Consider the following 20,574-nt stretch of genomic DNA (forward strand, 5'->3'; position numbering starts at 1 on the left):
TGGTTTTTCGTTAAGTGCTGGAGGTCTGGCTGTCAGCTCGATGACCGCGCTGTGGAGGTTTGGCTGAGGAGCTGTGCGCAGCATGGGCACCGGGGATTACATCTGCGTAACACTGCGTGGGGGTGCACCCTGGGGATTCACCCTGAGAGAAGGAGAGGGTGACACCTACAGACCTTTCCTAATTTCCCAGGTATCTATCTATCTATCTATCTATCTATCTATCTATCTATCTATCTATCTATCTATCTATCTATCTATCTATCTGTTCTGTGCTCTATTTCCTAATATCAAGTTGTTATTTTTTGTTATTGTTGAATCACCTGAGAATCTTGGGCTCCCCCTGCAAAACGAAAGTTTTACTTGTGTTATTGTTGGATATTGGAGATCTTATGAATTCTCCAGTTTGCATTACAAGAGCCATATCAGTTTTGATGGAGTTTTGTTGAGTCATACACTGAAAAAAAAATCTATTTTTTTCTTAAATTGAACAGTCCCTGGTGGGAGAAAATTTATTCGGAGCACTGCGTGTCACTGCATTTTTGTGTGCGTTGGCTGTGTTTTGGTGGAGATTCCTCGGGACCCTTATATGGTCAAGGCCAAGAAAGAGTGTGAAGCCGAGGGCAGTGTGATCTGTTATCACTGACAAAGATTATAGCAAGAATGCAAAACGTTCTTCAGATGAGTAACTAACCTGAAGAGTAAAAGGTATGTGGGTTATGTAGGAAAAGCAATGCACACAAACATAACACTCTTGGAGGTTTAGTTGAAACTAACCACTTTAAAAGAAGATGCAGGTGGTTACAGGGGGGAGGACATAGGCAAATTTAAGTTCTGTAACACTTTAGCTACATGGCATTTGTTTAACCTGATAGTATGGTAATAAACCATAGGTGCAGTAGAGGAGTTCATCCTCCCACTGGTGATGAAACCATTTATTTTATGATGCATTTACGTACATGGTTTAAGAGGAACATGGATGGTACATTGATAACATTGATCATAGTGTTCTTCTCTTTTTTTTTCTTACATACTTTTAATACTTTTGCCCATGTTGTCATAACACATGCAAAGATGTGTAACTGAACAACATCATGACCAGATTTGGCAAGTCCTTTTGACATTCTACTTGACATCTATACTGTCCATAATGTCAGCAGTGCTGCAGAAGCTAAGGCACTGAAGTCAATAATCTACGACTGCAGGGAATGAGCATTTGTGCAAACCTCCAAACAACTTGCTTTTGTTATGCTCCGATTGTAAAGTTTTATTTCAGGTTTTCAAAAGATAAGTCATGTTAGGTTCACAATAATTTTTAAAGGCATGCATTTGATCTTAAGTGTGATCCTTCTCTTACTTTTCTCAAAGTGAGTTTCAAGATGTTTCATTTTGATGTGTATGCAACGAGAAAGGTAAAGCCAGGTTTCTTTATTTTGAAGAGCAGTAGAGATTCTATATATGGTATAGTAACGCATGTTCACAAGTACTTAAGCTGCACAGATCCCTCATCAGCTTGTCCTCCATGTAGTGAAGATGTAAATGTTTTTGTTAAGCGGCATTCCTGTGACATCAAAGCTCCAGCAGAAGAAAGCACCCTGAAAGCATAAATAGCTCATCTTAATGACAGACACTTAACCTGTTTCAAACATTTGAAACTGCAATTCTGAAGTTCATTTGTGACTTTAATTGTAATTTTTGTATAACTGTATATATTATTTCCACACTACCCAGCATGAGGGTCTCTTTAGATTAGAGTAAAAAGACACTCAGAAACGTCTAGGCTGAAAGAAATCTTTATCATTGAGTTCTGGCATTTAGTGAGTGGCTTATTTCAGAATAAAAGTACAAAAAAAGAAAAAATATTAGGACTCTGTTAAAATTGTTTCCATAAGTTATATTGAAATATACGAACAAAGGGACATAAAGATAAAATCACACATGTAGGTCACATACAACTTCAAGTTCCAATCAAATACTTTCCACCAACTAATTCCCATAGATTCACGGCAAATCTAACAAGCCTGTCTTCATCCAAACAAATACAGTCAACGTAACCCTTACAAAATGCTTTGCCAAAAAGTAGCAGCATCAGTGAGGTTCAGTAAGCAAAACAACTGTAAAAGTCCTCTGTCCTTTACCCCACATGGGAGAATGCCTCCTACTTCAATGCTTGTTTAAGCTTTAAGCTTTCTCTTGAAACTTTACTATCTAACTTTAGACATAAATGTTGTGTTTAGCATCAAAAGTGTTCTCATTTGTTACATAAGAGTCTTGTGAATACACAGGATTTAAGTGTTTGCCTATTAAAGTGAAGTAGCTACATATGATGCATATGCCTCAGTCTGGGACATCTGGGGGTTTTAGTCAACCTCATCTGGAAGGCATAACTCTAAACATACCTCCAAACTCTTCTTGTGGGAAGGACAGAGAGCAACGTCTGTTAGTTAAAAGTCGAACAAAGCAAACATACCAAGGTCATGACAAACTCTTAAGCTAGAGGTTCTCCTGTGTCTGATAAAATTTGTTTTTTTTTCTTAAAAGCTTTTGTTGAATGTAGTGAAAACAATGTTTTGTTTCTTGAGAGAAAGTGATTGTTCAGTGCACTGACAGGCAGTACAGTGTAAGGGCACGGGGTATCCACTCTTAAAAGGTTCTTTCCATATAAGGGAAGCCTTATTTTTCTTCTTAGTTGGAGTCATGGCCTGAGTACAAAGTTGATGAGGTCACTTTATTTTTAAAGCTACAGAAACTGCACAATACAACATTTCGCAAGTCCTGACCCACAAATACACCAACGCACCTTTAGAAAAACATGGAGCAATTTACATCTGATCTGTGATAACAATGTTTGTGCACTTTTTCGACGTCTTAGCAAAAGTTTTTAAAAAAAACTTTGTGATGTAATATGTATTAATACTGCACAGATATTCAGAAATAGAAATTACTGAAATCATCCCAACCTGAGCAGCAGACGTTTTGGCCTGCTAATCTCTAAGGTATGTCATCTTGGTATGTGGAGTGTCAACATGCATCAGATCAGTTATGGAACACTGAATGGCAAAGCAAATGTAATCTTCTAAAATCTAACTTTAGGGACTAGCAGGATTCTGCTATTAAAATTAATTATAGCTAAAATGAACTAATCCAAATGATATTTAAATTTGATTAAGTTGTATTCATAGCCTGAATTAGAAGTCCTCTTTGCCTGGATTATCTTGCCCTTTACAGAGCAAAGAGGGCTCTTGTTGCTGATGTTTCAGCCCTAATAGAGCACCATAGGAACCTTATTAAGCTGCCAAGCAATCAGGAAAATGCCATTGCCTCGTTCATTCAGTGCCGTTGTCCTGGAGTAAACAAAGCGCTCCACAGTTCCTTCCATTACTGGAGTTTTGGCATTTGTGTTTTTCAGCAAAACATCTACATCCTTGTCCCGGGAGAGAGCAGTGATCTCAGATGATGACTGTGCCAGTTTTTCCCCCTTTACATTTCACATCATCTAAACAAAATAAGGCCAATACTCCAACAGGTTTATATTCTGATAATATAGTAGTGAGTTACAGTGTTCCTGGCTGTGAATGCTCTTTGCCATTGACACGCAAAAGTGAGGCCAGGGGGACACACCAGATAAGAAAATACTAGACATCTACATTAATAGTAATAGTGTTTTTATATTTGTCAAAATGAGCGTTTAAATTGTAGAACAATGAGGTAAAGCATCAACACATTTAAACATGTATGAGTCATGTTTCTCCCCCTTACCTGAAGGCACAGGTGCTTGTTATAGTGACCTCATGATTTGTATATACTGTATATGTATGGCATTTGTCACTGATCTGGAACTAGGTCACCACATGTCCCCATATATCATCTTCTCATTTGATAAGTCTAGATGAGCTTAGTGACCATATATTTCAACTAACCCAATGGGTTTTAAAACTGTTTATTTAACTTAAGAAGTAGAAGACTTCTCACAAACTTTTAAAGGAACACTTTATCCTTCAATTTATCTTAAAAATTCTACATTGCCAAACTTGGAGATACATGGTTTTCTTTGGACAGCAACTTATCCATAACTGTATTCACATGAAGATTATTTCTTCTGTTAAGATTGTCAAAGTAAACATCTGTGCTGTCAGTCATTTCTTATCAAAATAACTCATATTATCAATACTATCAACATATTGTCCATGTAGGCTGCTTTCCAAAATAAATCCACGTTAGAAAACCAAAATTAAGAAACATTTGGGCAAAGCTAAAGCGATCAGGAGCCCTTGAATAAACACTCCAATAATTACAATACAATTCAGTAAAATAGAATGCAATATGTTTTCAATTTCTGGCCCTCCGATGGAAAATATTCTGCTTATAAGACAGAAATAGAATAGATGGGTGAATGAAGAGATTAAATGTAACTATCCTCCCCACATGGTGTAAGTGCTACCTGTAAAGCAGCTGGAAAATATTGTTAAAACATAATTGCTTAAAGCTGTGAAAGACAGGAACTGCCGGGAGCTACGTGATCACATTATGCAGCCCCGTATTTCCTGTGATTTTCCGTTGTGTTTAAACCTATTAAACAGATAATTTGAAAATGGGCAACTCAGGATAACACAGCCATATAATGTTGTCTAATTGTGGCCCCATATGATGTAAATTCTGATATTCATGGCAATCAGGTATTTTTAGAAAGCACTTTATTTGAAGAAAACTGTCCAACACTTTTTATGCTTTCCCGTCTGACACCTACAGTAGCATTTATTAGCTGCTCTTTCCAGCCCAATTAATGCAAACCGTGTCTCTCTTTACAAGCAGTTTATGACCAACAAGATTGAGATACTAGGTGGTATTCACCTCCTTTGAACATTGCAATGACTCCCTGTGTATCTTTGTATTGCGAGGAGAGAAGACCACAAATATTTCCCTTCCTTTTTTGGAGCATGAGTGGTTGCTGTGGCTTTCCAGACAACCCGTCATCCCTGTAGTGAGGTGTAAGTCCCCATAGTCAGGCTAACTGGCTGCCTTATAGGGCCTGTTTGTGCACTGTTAACTCTTAGAAACTCAGTGATGGAGTCAGATAGGGTTTTACCTGAAACATACCAGCTCTATAAAGTAACTCATAAAATACTTGTATATATTGTCTCATTTTATTGCCCTGGTTCTTGCTTACGGTAGACTCTGGCTTTTTGTTGAATCCAAAGAGGTGTGGTCTAAACCTTCCCCTGAATTACAAATGATGAAACAAAAGATGCACCAAAAGTAAGTACATTTCTGAATCCATGCTCTGCATTTGGAATACATTCACGCAATCATATATTTTTGGACATAAACTGCAGTGTAACCATGCGTGGATTCTCGTCAGCAGTAAAGGGTGTGTGTGTGTGTGTGTGTGTGTGTGTGTGTGTGTGTGTGTGTGTGTGTGTGTGTGTGTATATGTGTGTGTACATTGCCATCTAGTGACAAAGTTGTTTCACTGCAAGTTTTCTAGAGTTGGATGCATGTTCATGGAGGTGGCTGTTGCAAAAGGACAGCAATCAGTATTTCCAAAATGTAAAGCATATTTATAATAAAGTCTAGATTTTTTTGTAGAATTATAGCATTATTTATCCTGACATTACTACAACAAACCTGGGTTGGATTACTAACAACTTGGTTTTTGATCTTTAAAATATAGCTTTTCCGTTTGGGTAAAACTAGTAAATAGTAAACAAGTATAGGACAAAGATATCACTTACACTTTCTTGTTAGAAAATAGCGAGAGGGATAACCTTGGTTGTTTTCATATTTAAAGTGCCTGAGCTGTGAGCTGTGAGCTGTGAGCTGCTCCACAATTTATGTGGCTGCTTCTTGCCAGGAGGCCCTTCTGGGTAACTTTAATATAAGAACCCAGGGAGACTGTTTTGGTTTCGTGATGGTGTAGTTCATCCTGCAGAGAGAGCTGCCACGGTAGCGAGGGGACATTAGTATGATCGATGCAGAGCGGCGCGATCATTTACTCAGCTCAGTGTCACCAAAGGTTAACCTGTATTGACTCTGAAGTATCATAAACATTACCGTGTAAATGTGCAAATTAATCCTTTAGAGGAATTAACCAGGACCTAGATTAAGATACATGACTTCATTATGGAGAATGAGTGGTGTGGTTGTGGATTATCATTTTTATAGCATTTTGTCTTTATTTCACTGTTGACAGACAAGAATCATGGGGGGTGGGGGGGGATGGATTACATGCAACAGGAATTACACTGGAGATGTCACGGAACGCATGTTAAAACACCCACTATTATTTGTTCATTTTGAAGTGACAACCAATCTCAAGACATCAGCAAAGCATTGCAGATGTTCCAAACCCACCTAAAGCTATTTGTTTGTAGCACTTGCAAAATATCATGACATATTTCCAGAGAGCATATCCTTTAATTGCATGGAGCTGAAGTAATCATTTATCCCCTTGCCAGTATAAGTGGCCTTTTGTGCAAAATTTATGGGGTATTTCTCCTTATTAAATCCTCTTATTAATGAACCATTTTATAGGCCTCGGGAACCAATTACAGGAGAACAAAACCATCAGTCATTAGTTTAACTGTGTAAAGAGATGCCCTTTAAATGGATCTGAACAGAGCTGGCCGACAGCTATGATATGCAGCTGCATGGTTAAAATATAAGGTAGAATTGTCACTTTTATGATTGTACATCTAGCCTTTGTCTTCCCTGTCAGTGACACTAATTGCACATTGGAGTGGTGTTGCTTGACTCTACAGTGACTTGTTGATCGTGTGATTTTAGAGTTAATTTCCAAATTTTTTGAATTAATTTGGATAAAAGGCTACAACCTCATCCCCCACGTTCTCATATTTTAGAGTCAATATCTGTCTAAAATAATGATCCAAGCTAAAAACATGTTTTCATATGATTCACTAAGGATGTACGTCATGTAGGCTGTCACAGGGAATTATTGCCTCTACACACATTATCATGCATGTCTGGCTTGAGTTTAATACAGGTCACATGTTGCCCATTTAGCATTCTTAGGAAGCCTTGTTTTATCTGTCCACATTGCACTGAGCTTAGTGCTAAACATGAATCACTGTTTATGTTTTCTCATTTTGTTCTCATGAGAATACATAATGCATCTTCACTCCTTTAGATAATCCAAAAATACTGTTAAAATACTACTGTCCTTTTGCTTTCCCAGATCCAAATGGATTTATTTTGCTGACCTTGGGTAGAGGTTTCTGTCTTCTGACCTCAGAACTGACAATGTTTTAAAGAACATTTATTTTCACTTTCTCTAAACAGCAGCACACATAGGTGGGCTGTATGTGAAGGTTAGATTACAATTTTACACTTTGCAACTGTTCAACATCTTAATCTGAAGGAGCACATTTGCATTTTGGGGTCATCACCAGCTATCGATACTATTAACTGATGCTTCTCATCTGCTGTGGATGAATGGTGGTAATAGCCACTGAACCAGCGTGTGATTAGTCTTTTCTTACTATGACGCTGTCATCCACAGGTAGAACAAGGTGGCCGTGCCTTCCTGGCTGGAGTGCAGGAAGGCGATGAGGTGGTGTCACTCAATGGAGAGCCATGTGCTGATCTCACCCTTTTACGAGCCTTTGCCCTCATCGACACATCGATCGACTGCCTGCAGCTGCTCCTCAAAAGGTAGAGCCACATCCCAGCCATTAAATTCATGAGAGCAAAGTGGTACCGAAGGAAAATCTATGAATTGCAGAAAACATAACACAAGCAGATCACATTGGAAAATATCTGTACAAGACTACAATATCTATGAATCATGACAACTGAGCCATGCTATAGATCCTTTGTGTTCACAACATCAATGCAAAATCATTATAGCATGACTGTATTAGCATTTAGAAAAGCCTGTTTTATGACCTGCAACCTTTTGCAGAGTTGTGCTGACCTTCCAACTGGCATTGCCAGTGTTACAGATTTGTGTGTCTGACTTGACATGCAGCTGCCCAGCCATTACTCAGTGGGCACTGCCAGTGTGTTTATCAGGGTGACATGTCCTCAAATATTGCTGCACGTGCCCATGTTTAACCTGCATAGGGATAAACAGTTTCAGTAGGCATATTAAAGTGGAACCTAGTTCTTGAATCTAGTTCTTTTCTGATTTTTTTTTTCTTTGGAACTTTTTTATTTAATTGTTTCATTATTTTACAGAACAATGCATGGCCTGATATAGGACCCCATACCATAAAAATAAAATAGAAAAAATAAAATATATTAATTTGTAATTTTTCTGATTTAACGTAGTATTCTTTGTGGCTATCACAGGAATGTAAGCACAGTACAGGAGTTTTATTAACACTGTTTCTATGACAGCATAGATCCTGTCTCCTCAGACATGGAGAGGAGATGACCTCAACTTGTTGAGCTGTCAAAATGTATTATGATGTGTTCACAGTTGGACAAAAGGATTAGTCACTGAGATCTACTGTAATTGACTTCAATTCAATCATAGCAGTCACAGATAATGACATTCTGGCATCCATGCTATTCTCTCCTGACCTTGAAAGTAGAAATTAGGTAGAGCGATGTTGAAATGTGATTACTTTCCACTTCAGAGACCTGACCCTTTCATTTAACTTGCTGCTTGAAGATTAATCTACTTTATTACACTGACAACTTCAGCAGTGGAAGACAGGCTTTACTTTGTCAACATCTTTATGCCTCCAATCCTCAGTGATGATGTATTGCTTATTTAAATTGTGCTGATAATTTAATTACAAACAATAATTACTGATTTCTTATAGCGAAGGAAAAATAGAAAGAAATATATTTTATTTATATAAAATCAGATTCTTTTAAATGCATAAGTCCAAACTATTTCACCAGTACTCTTTTTAAGGAATACATGATGTAAGAAAGGACATTATCTCCTATTAATTTTAATGATCGATATTACATAATAGCTCTAACTAAGAATCACCTTTTGCTGTTCTCCTCTTCTCTGACAGACACTGCTCCATTCCCCCTGAAGACTATGAATCAGAAGAGGCATACTGTGGTGAGAGGTATTCCTCTGGCGATGCTTTAGAGAGCACCACCCTCCACATATTCTCCCCAAAGCACAGGTCCCTAAGCCCCAGGGAACTCTACATATCCGACTCCCAGAATGAGGCCTACTATGCGGAGTTGGACAGTGACAGACAGTTTCCCAAGAGACCCCAACTGCTTTCGACCCAGCTACATGCTCCCTCATCTGATGATCACAGAGCCCGGGAGTCTGTTTTTAAGGAAAAAGAAGTACGGCGGTGCTTCCCCCCTGGGGACATGGTCGAGCTCCAGGTGTCCCTGTCTGAGCAAACGTTGGACGAGGTGGGCTGCACATCTCTTGGGAGTGCTCGTGGGGTTGAGGGGGAACTCTTAAACAGAGAGTCTGTTGAGACTGTCCATACCACCACCATATCTCACTGTGTACCATGCTCTGTCAGAGAGCCGCTCAGCCAGCATGGGGTGGTGCTCAGCTCCCCTTCAATGCTGGGGCAGGTGGAGGTAATTTTGCAGCAGCCATCAGCTTCAGGAGCAGGGAGGGGCATCTTGAGTGTGGGTGGCCCTAGGGTCAGTGGAAGTGTTGGATCCCAAAGTGAAGGAGAAGAAGGAGGAGGGCACTGCGAGGGAGTTCCTGGGTCTTTTACAGTCTCATTTGGAATTCCCTCAGAGGAGGCGACACCAGGAGAAGATCAGGAATCTGATTCAGAGGGGGATCAAGACAAACCTAACAAGCATCGGGCAAAGCACGCCAGTAAGTATCTATGGACCACTTACATCTTCAGTTTTAGAGTTCTTTTTCCCTGTGCTTTTGAGTGTGTGGGTAATAAGGATCTATTATTTAAGGATCTGCAAGCTAATACGTAACTAAATTGCATTTGTCAACAACATGTGTGCATTCCAAATCCTGACAGTCCAGTGTGTGTACGTCTCAAAATAGGTTGTCTCTCTCACTGCATTTGGAGGAGGGTGCTCATTCCTCTGAATGGAAGCAGATACATCCGGGTCTAACCAGAATTACAACAGTATCAAAGTGGTGGTAGGGACGCAGAGCGCAGATAGGATGGTGACAATCAACAAAAGCTAAATATAAAGAATCAAAAGGGAAAGAGATAAATTGGAGTTTGAATTGATCATATGTAAGAAGATGCTACACTTTATAAAACATCTTTAACTACCCATTTCAAAAAGGCTTGATGATGAATATGGAGACTGAGGCATTCCTCTGAGCTGTGTAGAAGACATAAATATAACACCAGCACGCTGATGATGCCTGCAGAAGTGGCCCTTTGACAGACACCAGCATGTGCTCCCCTAGCCCGTTACCTGATCCTTTCAAACTGAGTGCTTTAACTGAGCTAAAAAAGTGAGTCCGTTGCTCACTCCCGCTGCCTCCTCCACCTTCAGGTTAGTCTTGCAGGAATACAAAAGAGTAAGGCTACTTGTTATTTTATTACAGCGTTGAATTGCTGGATGGTTTGAGAGAGTGTTTGTAGCATGATGTCTGTTATTGAATGGGTTTAAGTATCAACAAATGGGATAGATTTCAGAAGAACAGAAGGTTTTAAGTGGACAGTTGGTGAACATACAGATAAGGACTGGTAAAGACGCTCTGGTCCTGGTGAATTTATTGCATGCAGGCTATCTTTAATCTTCCTCAGTTGCTATTCCAGGCTACTTTATGGGAACTAACAACTGATTTAATGTAGTGCATTGTCTGTGAGCAAATGAGGATATTAGACATGGGTCAGAGATTTTCATAACTGCTTTACGGTTTGATGATTTATGTTCAAACAAATGAGCATTTGGAGTAATACAATCACAAATGAGAAAAAGTACATAGGATATAATATGAGTGGACTAAGAATATATGGAATGCATTATTTCTCATGTGAAGGAATCAGTTAACGGTTTTCTATTTGTTGTGTTCAGATCAGATCAACTACAGAACATACAGCATTAATCACTTATTAGTCTGTTTACAATTCAAATGTTTTTACTGTACATGTTGGATATATTTTTAAGACTTATTTTTTAGAAAGTTGATATCAGTATAATGTTACACACTGAAATGATTTGCTTAATGTTTTTGAAATTAACTTTTTTCACCATGTTGTCTGTGCAAGATCTACTTTTACTCTTCAAATGAGTCCTGAACCAAATGGGATTTATATGATAAAACATCATTTTAGTTTTAAACTGATAAAAAATAAAATTTAAAATAATTTAGTCAACTCCAATTACATAATCAATGTAGATACAGTGTGCAAGGGCTGCCTTGTTGTCCTTAAGTCAGTGATCAAAGATCTGAAAAGCACAAGTTGTTATTGATTGAAGCAGAAAAGCAAGCTGTTTCAAGCTGGGGTTTTTTCAAAAACTTACTCCGAACAGATTAAATGTTTAACAGTGTTTTGTGGTGGTCTTAACTCCCCTGTAAATTATTAATACCTATAGTTTCGGAAAGATATCCTTCCAAGTAAAGCATTTGTTGTGATTCCCCTGTGTAGGGCCCTTGTTTGTAAACACAGAATTCTCTCTTTTCCTTCTCTACACAGGACTCAGGCGTAGCGAGAGTCTGTCCGAGAAGCAGGTGAAGGAGGCCAAGTCCAAATGTAAACGTATTGCTCTCCTCCTCACGGCTGCTCCGCCCAACCCCAACAACAAGGGGGTGTTGATGTTTAAGAAACATCGGCAGAGGGCCAAGAAATACACACTTGTGAGCTACGGCACAGGAGAAGACGAACCAGAGTACAGCGACGAAGAGGACGAGGAAAACGACGACGACAAACAAGAAACCCACACTGTTGAATTTACCCTTGTGGCTCCTAGCGATTCTGAAATAGATAAGCATTTCTTCACTAATGCCCATAGTAGCAAAGGTGTGCTGACTATCAACTGGGACAAGGGTCTCCTTGAGATTGAGAGGAACCTGAACAACCAAGCTGAGATGGAGTGTTTGCCTGAAACTAAGGGCAAGGGTGCCCTAATGTTTGCCCAACGGCGTCAGAGGATGGATGAGATTGCTGCTGAACATGAGGAGCTTAGGCGCCAGGGGATTCCTGTGGAGGCAGTGCAGGAGAATGAAAAGAAGCACTCCTACTTGCAGTCCACAACAGAGGGCCAGGCTTACATGGATGTAAATATACACCAGCAAAGCCAACAGCAATACCAGCAATACCAAGAACAGCAGTACTATGAGCAACAACAGAGTTATCAACAGCAACAACAGAGCTACCAACAACAGCAACAGCAGACCTACCAACAGCAAGAACAAACCTACCAACAGCAGCAGCAGCAGCAGCAGCAATACCAACAGCAGTATCAGCAACAGCAGTATGAACAGCAGCATTATCAACAACAGCAAATGTATCAGCAGCAGCAGCATGAATATAATCAAGAGCAACAGCAAATACAGCAATATTCTACAAACATTAATGGCACAGTCCAACATGAAACCAATGAAATGCAGAGTTCTTTCAGCAATCGCACAGCAAAGCCTTTCTCAGTTGAAAGCATGGCGGCAACCCATTATTCTCCTGCAATGAGTGGGACCAATCAAGATTCTGCAGGCCAAGGAGAGCAAATAGCTTCTCGTGATGAGCGCATCTCTACCCCTGCAATTAAGTCTGGCCTTTTGACTGATGCAAGGAGAAGAAATGTAGGCAAGCCCATGTTTACGTTTAAGGAAGCACCCAAAGTATCACCTAACCCAGCATTACTGAACCTCCTCAACAGGAGTGATAAGAAGTTGGGTTTTGAGTCAGGACCTGAGGAAGACTACCTTAGCCTTGGGGCTGAGGCTTGTAATTTCCTCCAGTCTCCAAGAGTTAAACATAAGACTCCTCCACCAGTGGCTCCAAAGCCTGTGATCAACCCCAGCTCTCCTCCTTGGTCCCCACAGATAGAAATGACCAACCAGGACATGGCTCAGCATGCTGAAAATAGTGTGTCCACACCTGCTGTAGCCCCCACCGAAGAAACTACCCCTGCTCCAGAACTGGAGCCAACCTCTGCACCTGCTCCTGAGCCCTCTCCCCCTCCTGCCCCCCAGGAGGCTCCTGCCAGCACTACCACAGAGGAGCAGCACACATGGACTCTCCAACAGCCTGAATCTCAACAACAGCCTCAACAAATGACGGCTCAGGAAGAAAATGGTCCTATGAATTCTACCCTGCAGCCTGAGCCTGCTCCTGTGCCCGTGACTACCTGGGCTCCAGCCCAATCACAATCACAACAGCAATCTTCCAATTCCTGGCATCCAGCTCAAGTGCAACCCCAGGAACCACCTCCAAGTCAGTCCCCACCACAGCCACCTTGGGTGACATGTCAAACTACTCAGACCCAAGCACAGCCTCAACCCCCCACAAATACTTGGACCCCTCAAATTCAGCCATCCTGGAGTCAGCCTCAAGAGCAAGGACAAACCCAGACACATGCTCAGCCTCCCTGGGCCCAGCCTCTAGAGCAGCCACAGGCTCAGCCACCCTGGACACACTCTCATGAGCAGCCACACCCGCAGCAAATGCAACCAACTTGGGGTCAATCTCAAGAACCAATGCAGCAGCAGCCCCAGGCTCCATGGGCACAGCCATCACAAACAGACAGTCAGCCTCAACCACCATGGGTGCAACAACCCCAACAAAAACCCCAAGCACAACCTCCCTGGGCTCAGCAGGTTCAGCCAGAATCCCAGCCACAGCCGCCATGGGTTCACCAGCCACAGCAACAGGCTCCACAACAAGCATGGCCACAGGCCCAAGCATCAAGTCAGCCTCAACCACCTTGGGTATCAGGTCAGCCTCAACAGCAGCAGCAACCTTCAATTAATGCATGGGCTCCATCACAAGCTCAAGCCCAAGCTCAGCCACCTTGGATGCAAACAGCCCAACCACAACCTGAAGCGCAACCTCAAGCCAATTTGAATCCATGGGCACCAGTACCTACCCAGACACAGTCCCCACCATCATGGGCCCAGCAACCTCCAGAACATGGTCAGCATGCCATGAATTCTTGGGCGCAAGAGCAAAATCAGGCCCAACATCAACCACCTTGGGCTCAACCAGTTCCACCCCAGTCCACACCGCAACCAAACTGGCAACCATCCACTTCAAAGACTCCACCACAGCCACCAATGAGTACTGCCTGGGCTCCAGCTCAGACACAGCCTCAGACACCTGTGAATGTTTGGACACCAGAGTCACAGCAAACACCTGTAAATGTTTCCACATCAATGGTTAACAATCGTCCTTCTCCAAAACCTTGGCATCCATCACAAAATATCCCACAAATCCGCACTCCACCATCTCCACCACAGCGAATGCACTCTTTTAACATTGGTCAAAGAGCTTCACCACCCATCAACCCAATGGCCACTGTCTTAAACCCATCATCTGTAGGTTCATCTTTTGAAATGCCAGCTGTCAAAGGGAAAGGAGCTGATATGTTCGCCAAGAGGCAGTCTCGTATGGAGAAGTTTGTTGTGGACTCTGAGACTGTGCAAGCAAACAAGGCAAGCCGGTCAACATCGCCAGCTGCTTCTTTACCAACTGAGTGGAAATATACTCCCAATGTACGTGCTCCACCTTCACGGGCATATAATCCTATTCAGTCCCCTTCTTATCCCCCAGCAGCAACAAAGCAGGCCTCCCCAAATAGTCCTTCATCCAAAGCCAAGAAAAAAGGCAAAGAGAAACAAATGCCTGCCCCTAAACCCCTCAATGTTATAGATGTGATGAAGCATCAACCCTATCAACTTAATTCTTCCCTCTTTACCTTTGGCCCAGCAGCAGAGGCTCCCAAGCCCGCTGCACCTAAGCCTGAGTGTCCACCTCCTAACCCACCAGTTGAAAACCAACCAATTAGATATGAGCAAATGGCTCCCATGCAGCCAGCTGGACCATTTAATGCTCCATACCCCCAGCAGACCTATGGGATGCCCATGCAACCAATGATGCACGATGGCCACTACCAGCAAACCCCAGCTAATGTTTATGTTCCCCCCAGTACTTATCAGCAACCTCCTGCTGGTCCATACCAACAAGCATATAACCAACAGTATCAACAACCTGCCCCACCTGCTTATCACCCCCAAGCTACTCAGTCTGCAAACCCTCCCTACCAACAAGCACCACAGGTTCCTTACCAACCAGCCAGCAGCCCTCCCTACCTGGCAGCTCCATCTGTACCTTACCAGCCACAGCCTCCCAGTAGCTATGTTGCTCCTAGTTTCCCTGTGGCTGCAAGGCCGGAATCTGCATCAGGTGGCAATGTTGTAGCTGCCCCTAAGCCTAAATTTACAGCTAAAAAGAGCTCAGCTCAGGTTTGGAAGCCTACAGCAGTTGATAAAGAGTGATTCTAGTAGTAGTAATCATGACATGCTTGGTTTTGGTGCGAATCACAGGGTTGGTGCTCTTGCAGTCCACTGGCAAGTGGAATATTTTGAGCACATACAATAGCTTCTGTAATGACTATCTTCACCTCCACCTGCTCTTGTTATTGTCATAGGACAGAGCTTGATGTTTTCAAGAGCTAATACAAATGGCATCACAAACAAATTAAGAACATATGAAAACAAACGGGATGTAAGTATATCTTATCAGACACAATGGGAGCCAAAATAATTGATTAAAATAATGCGTATTGATGTTTCTCTATAAATGGATATATATATTATAAATTCACTATGGAAAATCAATATAAATTAATGTAATTTATGTAAAAGAATTTAAAGTGGTGGCAATATAAGAATGTAGGGGAGCATGATTCTCAGTGTGAAATGGAAGAAAAAAGAAAGAGAAAAAAGAAATCAGAAGTGAATGGTACTTGACAGTGACAACAGGAAGTTGATTTTTGAAAAGAAGAAAATGCAAAATATGCAGATTATTATTTGATAAACAAACAAACAAAAAAAAACAACTAAAATACAATAAATAGATGAAGTGTAAAAAGAAAATAAAGTAGTGAGGGAGAAGGGTGGGGGCTGTAGGCTGTAATGATACCAAGCAGCAGGCTAAATTTGCAATGTCAGTGATGTCAGTACAAAGTACAGAGATTATGTAACAACTCTGTGGAGTTTCAAGTAACAGCTAACAGTAACGGCTAAATCGCCAATGCTTGATTAGTAAACATTTTTCTTCAGTGCTTTTCTCCAGTGTCTTCTCTGTAGCACCTACTTAAGTGGGTTAGTTTTATTTTAAGCTTTTTACCAGCTGTTGCATCATGTTTGATACTATATTTAAACTGCCTCATGAGAGGGAGCACTGAGCTCCAGAGATAGTAGGCTTAAATTTCAACTTAAGCCTCAAGTGAAAGCTACTATCTCTCAGACCCCCATAGTATGTTTTTCTGATAACAGAAAAGTGTAGTGTAATGTAGTATTGCTCACTCTCCTTGCCTCACTCTTCCATGCATTGTCTCCTGCTTTTGTTTTATATGAATAGCTGATAAATACTATACAAAAGGAGAATTGTTGAAAGGCTAACCAGCCCAATAATGTTCACAAATATATTTTTGGTACAGGGCTGCTTTTGTTCTTTGTGTTCTTTTCTTTTTCCTTTTCCTTTGTGTGTTTCTCTTCATAGTGCACTTTCTGTATGATTCACTGCAGTGCCATTAAAATGTCTTTTATCCTTGTTTGGCTTTCTTTTCTTTTATCCTTTGAGCATGCTTTTTGGGTTTCTTCTATTTCTAGACTCTTTTCATTTCATCTTGCTGAATTTCACAACTTTTCCACCTGTGCTATAAATAGTGACACAATTATTCTGTATTTGCTACCATTACATATGACTAACACTTATACTCTCTATATTTTTGCAGCAGTAATTCAAAATGAATCTGTTTTCAACAATAAAACAAAATACAGTTTCTTAAGAGCTTGTTAAGATCAGCCAGAGACACCTCATTACCAGAATCACCTACTTCTTCAGCAATTGAGGTGAATGCTTGAGAAGCACATTCCTGCAAAATGACTACCTGATGATGCATGTATGTATGTAGGTATTATTAGACTGGTGATTTCACTGAATACTGAAGACCTCACTGGTTAATTCTGGAGCTCAAGCGAGTGGGCCCCTGCTGAAACGTATATCCATGATGTGTCATGCATTTTCAGAGAGGGCAGTTGTTTAAGTGGGACTTTTAATGTCAAATCATGTGTTAAGTTGGCAAATTTCTGCAGCTATATCAGGAGGAATTAGATTCCTACTCACATGGCTAGAGTTGTTTATGACACACATCCATGCATCTTTATCTCAACCATATTTGTTTATTAATGAACTCTGAAGACAAAATTACATTGAAATATTTGTGTTATTTATGAAAAGACTAAAACCATGAACGTAAAATGAAATGGAGACAACAACCAAGACATTTCCTCAAGACCACACATAAATATTTAGTCGCAACCTTACCTTAACCAGTGCAGATGTTCAAATTATAGATCAGATCATAGTTGAATTCAACCTTCCATTCTCAAATATATGGTCAAACTCCTTTAGTAGAATGAAAACATGACCTCAGATTGTCTACTAATCTACTCATCCATTCTTGTGTCTGCCTTAATCCAGGATAACACTGCCACAGGCATTTTAGGCCTACCCAGATACCTGAGTCTGCAGAGAATTTATTCCCCCTTCAGCTACAGTTCTCTCTTCTTTTTATGACTGCACTCTCTTCTATTCTGTTCCTTCATTTTTGTCATCACTTGCCATCTGCTGATCTTACACATCTTTCACCAGATGATGGCAGCACTGCCTTTTCTGCGTGTCGACCATATCAAACAGACTGTATTGTCATAGGCAATGAGTGGCACAGAGGTGCCTTTTCAACCGACATAACCCTTGGCTTTCTAAGCATCCTGGTGGAGATTTTACTATTATGCATTCATCAGTTTCACCATCTTACTATTAGACTTTGAAAGTGTTGCTGTCTAGCGGATCAGATCCAATGAAGACGAGCTGAATGTGGCTTAATTTGGTAAGCCCATGCACTCTCATAAACCAGTTGTTCTGAGAAACGATCCACTCTGTTTGGACAAACGCTCAAGCACTGGGTTGAGGAGGCTTACTCTAGAATAGATGTCCAGAATAGGTTTAATAATAATAAGTGTCATAGAGCTTTTAGCGTTTATATATTTTTACACAAAGAGTAAATCAGAGTACATTTTCAAACATGAAATACGATATTAGAATAATTGTAGCACTTAAAAGGAATGTGTTGATAAAGAGCTATCATACTTTCCATCACTTTCCAAGCTGATTTGATTTGGCTGGAGGGCCAGTCAGCCAAACTAAAATGAACCCTTACTAAAATAAACATGTCTGGATCTTTCTTTACAGGCACTTGGCAGGAGCTACTCGCTTTCCCCACCAGCCAGAGTGCCATCCACAGGCCAGAAGTCAGCTTCAACTTCTTCCTCCTCCAAGCCTCCGACTCGGGCCTCCACAACTCCCCCAGCGAGGCAGACGTCCCGGTTGGAGAAGGGCCACAAACCCCCTTCGCCCTGGGAGGCTGCCTCCCGGCATCCCCTGGGCCTGGTGGATGAAGCCTTTGCTTTCCAGAATCTCCACCAAACCCTTGCCTCAAACATCCGCTTGGCAGCCCAGCGCAAAATGCTGCCTGAGCCACCAGTAGAGTGGAAGGCCAGGGTGTCTTACCAAGCACCACAGAAAGCAGGCAGCCAGACTTGGAGCCAGAGCCAAAGCCGCAGCCAGAGCCGAGCTCCCCTGCCATCATTTGTGTCACCAACAAAGAGTGCTGTCTCCCCTCCCACTGGTCATGCTGGTTACAGGTCCCTGCCCAGGCAGTGGCAGCCTCAGAGATTTGTGACGGATGCAAACCTGGGGTACTCTGTGTCTCCCTCTGAGTATAAGAGGCCCTTGGGAAAGCAAACTTACAAGTCTGTGTACACCAGCAACACTTGGAGTTGGAGACGATAGGATACAACTAAACCTTTGTCAGCATAACACATTTGAGTATAGCTACAGCTACTACATTTAAAAAAAAAAAAAAGTTTTCTACTTTAATTTCTTTAAATCTTTAGTATAAAATCGTTTAGATGAAATATTTGCATGAGATAATCAAATGTGAAGAGAGATGATTACTCTTACAATGTATGGAGACTTCAAAAATTATTTTCAGTAACATTTAAGTGACAGCTATCTAGCTTGGTGAATACACTGAAGTGGGCCTGAGTATGTTGTTAGGAATGAATATACTGAGTGTAAATGAACATGTTGTGCTGAAAAAGTGGAAGGTTTTAAGTGATGATATAGAAACAGTATATCTGGATATGATGGTGACAGCTGACCGTTCAGTTAACCTTTCAAAATATACAAAATACTGTAAGTAATTATGGTGTCCTCAGAAAGCAGATATGAGAGGATGCTAAGAGTGAAAGAAAAACGGTGACCCACCCATCATATAGTAAATTGCAAGCAAAGATTGTTTCTTTAATTGTTTTGAGCTTGTGGATTTGCTGTCAATCATGGTTTCATTTTTTGCTGTGGATGTATGTATTTAGCATGCTGATTCTTGCAGTGAATATGCACCTTTTTTCTTTTTTGTTTTGCTATGTTTGTTTGATTTTCAGTCCATGAAACTTGACGATGGGCTCATGTGTGGTGTTTTCAGAGCAAGAAATAATTTCACAGTCAGAACGCAATTAGTGACGCATTAGGAGTGAGGCTTAAAACTTGGGGAAAGGTTAGTGCTATAACTCAGCATGTTGTGGGCGGACATGTTGTTATGTAAGCTCTAATAAGTGAGATTAATTCACTTATTTACCTGGTGCATTTTAATTAGTGCATTAGCATGTGGCCACTAACTACTTGGAGAAAGGGAGAGAGGGGGAAGATGAGAAGCCCAAAATGGCTGTTTCTGTTTCCAACACTTTATTAGTTGGCCACCTGGAAAGACAAGTGAATTGTTCCATTGCAGCCCACTGTATATAAGAAAAATGAGATGTGGTAAGTAGAAGGACAGTTGCATTTTAGTTGGGAGTGAAAGTAGAATAAAGGAACATTGATGAATCCTAATTAGAAGATTTTGTTTTAGTTTATGAGAACTGCTTAGTATGTAATGGGTTTGTGGCTTATGTTTGGTTTGGCCTTTTGCAATAGACTTGCAATCATCTCTATAAATTAAAACTAGGTTGGTGTTTCCACAGTGTGTACATAATGTCCTAATGTGATTCTCGCCAAGCAATCTCATGAACATAAATAAGATTTATCACACAGCATTGTGTTGTTTCTCAACTGACGCACTGAGCATCCTGACATGCTGTAGTGTATTTGTGATCCTTTCACTGTATTGCTTCCATTCAAACAGCGCTTATTATGGTTATAGTACAATACCAGTTATCAATATCTGTTCAAACCTAATTCAGATATAGATTCACATGAAGCATTTTTCAAAAATAAATGCAGCAGAATAGCACTATTTCACAACTTGCACTGTGTGTCTGTGCTCTTTGCTCTTTATTCCAAGCATGAAATACTTTGCTCTGGGCCATTTGTTGCTTGCTGTACCATCCCATGAAGCTTCTTGTATGATGTG

General features: G+C 40.9%; 1 protein-coding gene across 2 annotated transcripts; it reads left to right on the forward strand.

The window, feature by feature from the left end:
• synpo2a (synaptopodin 2a) lies at positions 1 to 20,254 on the forward strand. 2 transcript variants are annotated; one of them, XM_087177929.1, is made up of 5 exons: positions 1 to 190; positions 7,514 to 7,665; positions 8,988 to 9,775; positions 11,577 to 14,590; positions 18,357 to 20,254. In XM_087177929.1, exons 1-5 carry the CDS (start codon positions 83 to 85, stop codon positions 18,954 to 18,956), a joined length of 4,662 nt encoding a protein of 1,553 aa, XP_087034055.1. In that variant the 5' UTR covers positions 1 to 82; the 3' UTR covers positions 18,957 to 20,254. The 2 variants fall into 2 exon arrangements, with proteins under 2 accessions (XP_087034055.1, XP_023276883.1); XM_023421115.2 differs by lacking the exon at positions 18,357 to 20,254 and having other exon boundaries at positions 9 to 190; positions 11,577 to 16,653.
• The last annotated feature ends 320 nt before the right edge of the window (positions 20,255 to 20,574 follow it).

Source organism: Seriola lalandi, unplaced genomic scaffold (genome assembly GCF_002814215.2).
Source record: "Seriola lalandi dorsalis isolate HSWRI2012SDOR001 ecotype SW California unplaced genomic scaffold, Sedor1 jcf7180002054663, whole genome shotgun sequence".
Taxonomy (NCBI): domain Eukaryota; kingdom Metazoa; phylum Chordata; class Actinopteri; order Carangiformes; family Carangidae; genus Seriola; species Seriola lalandi.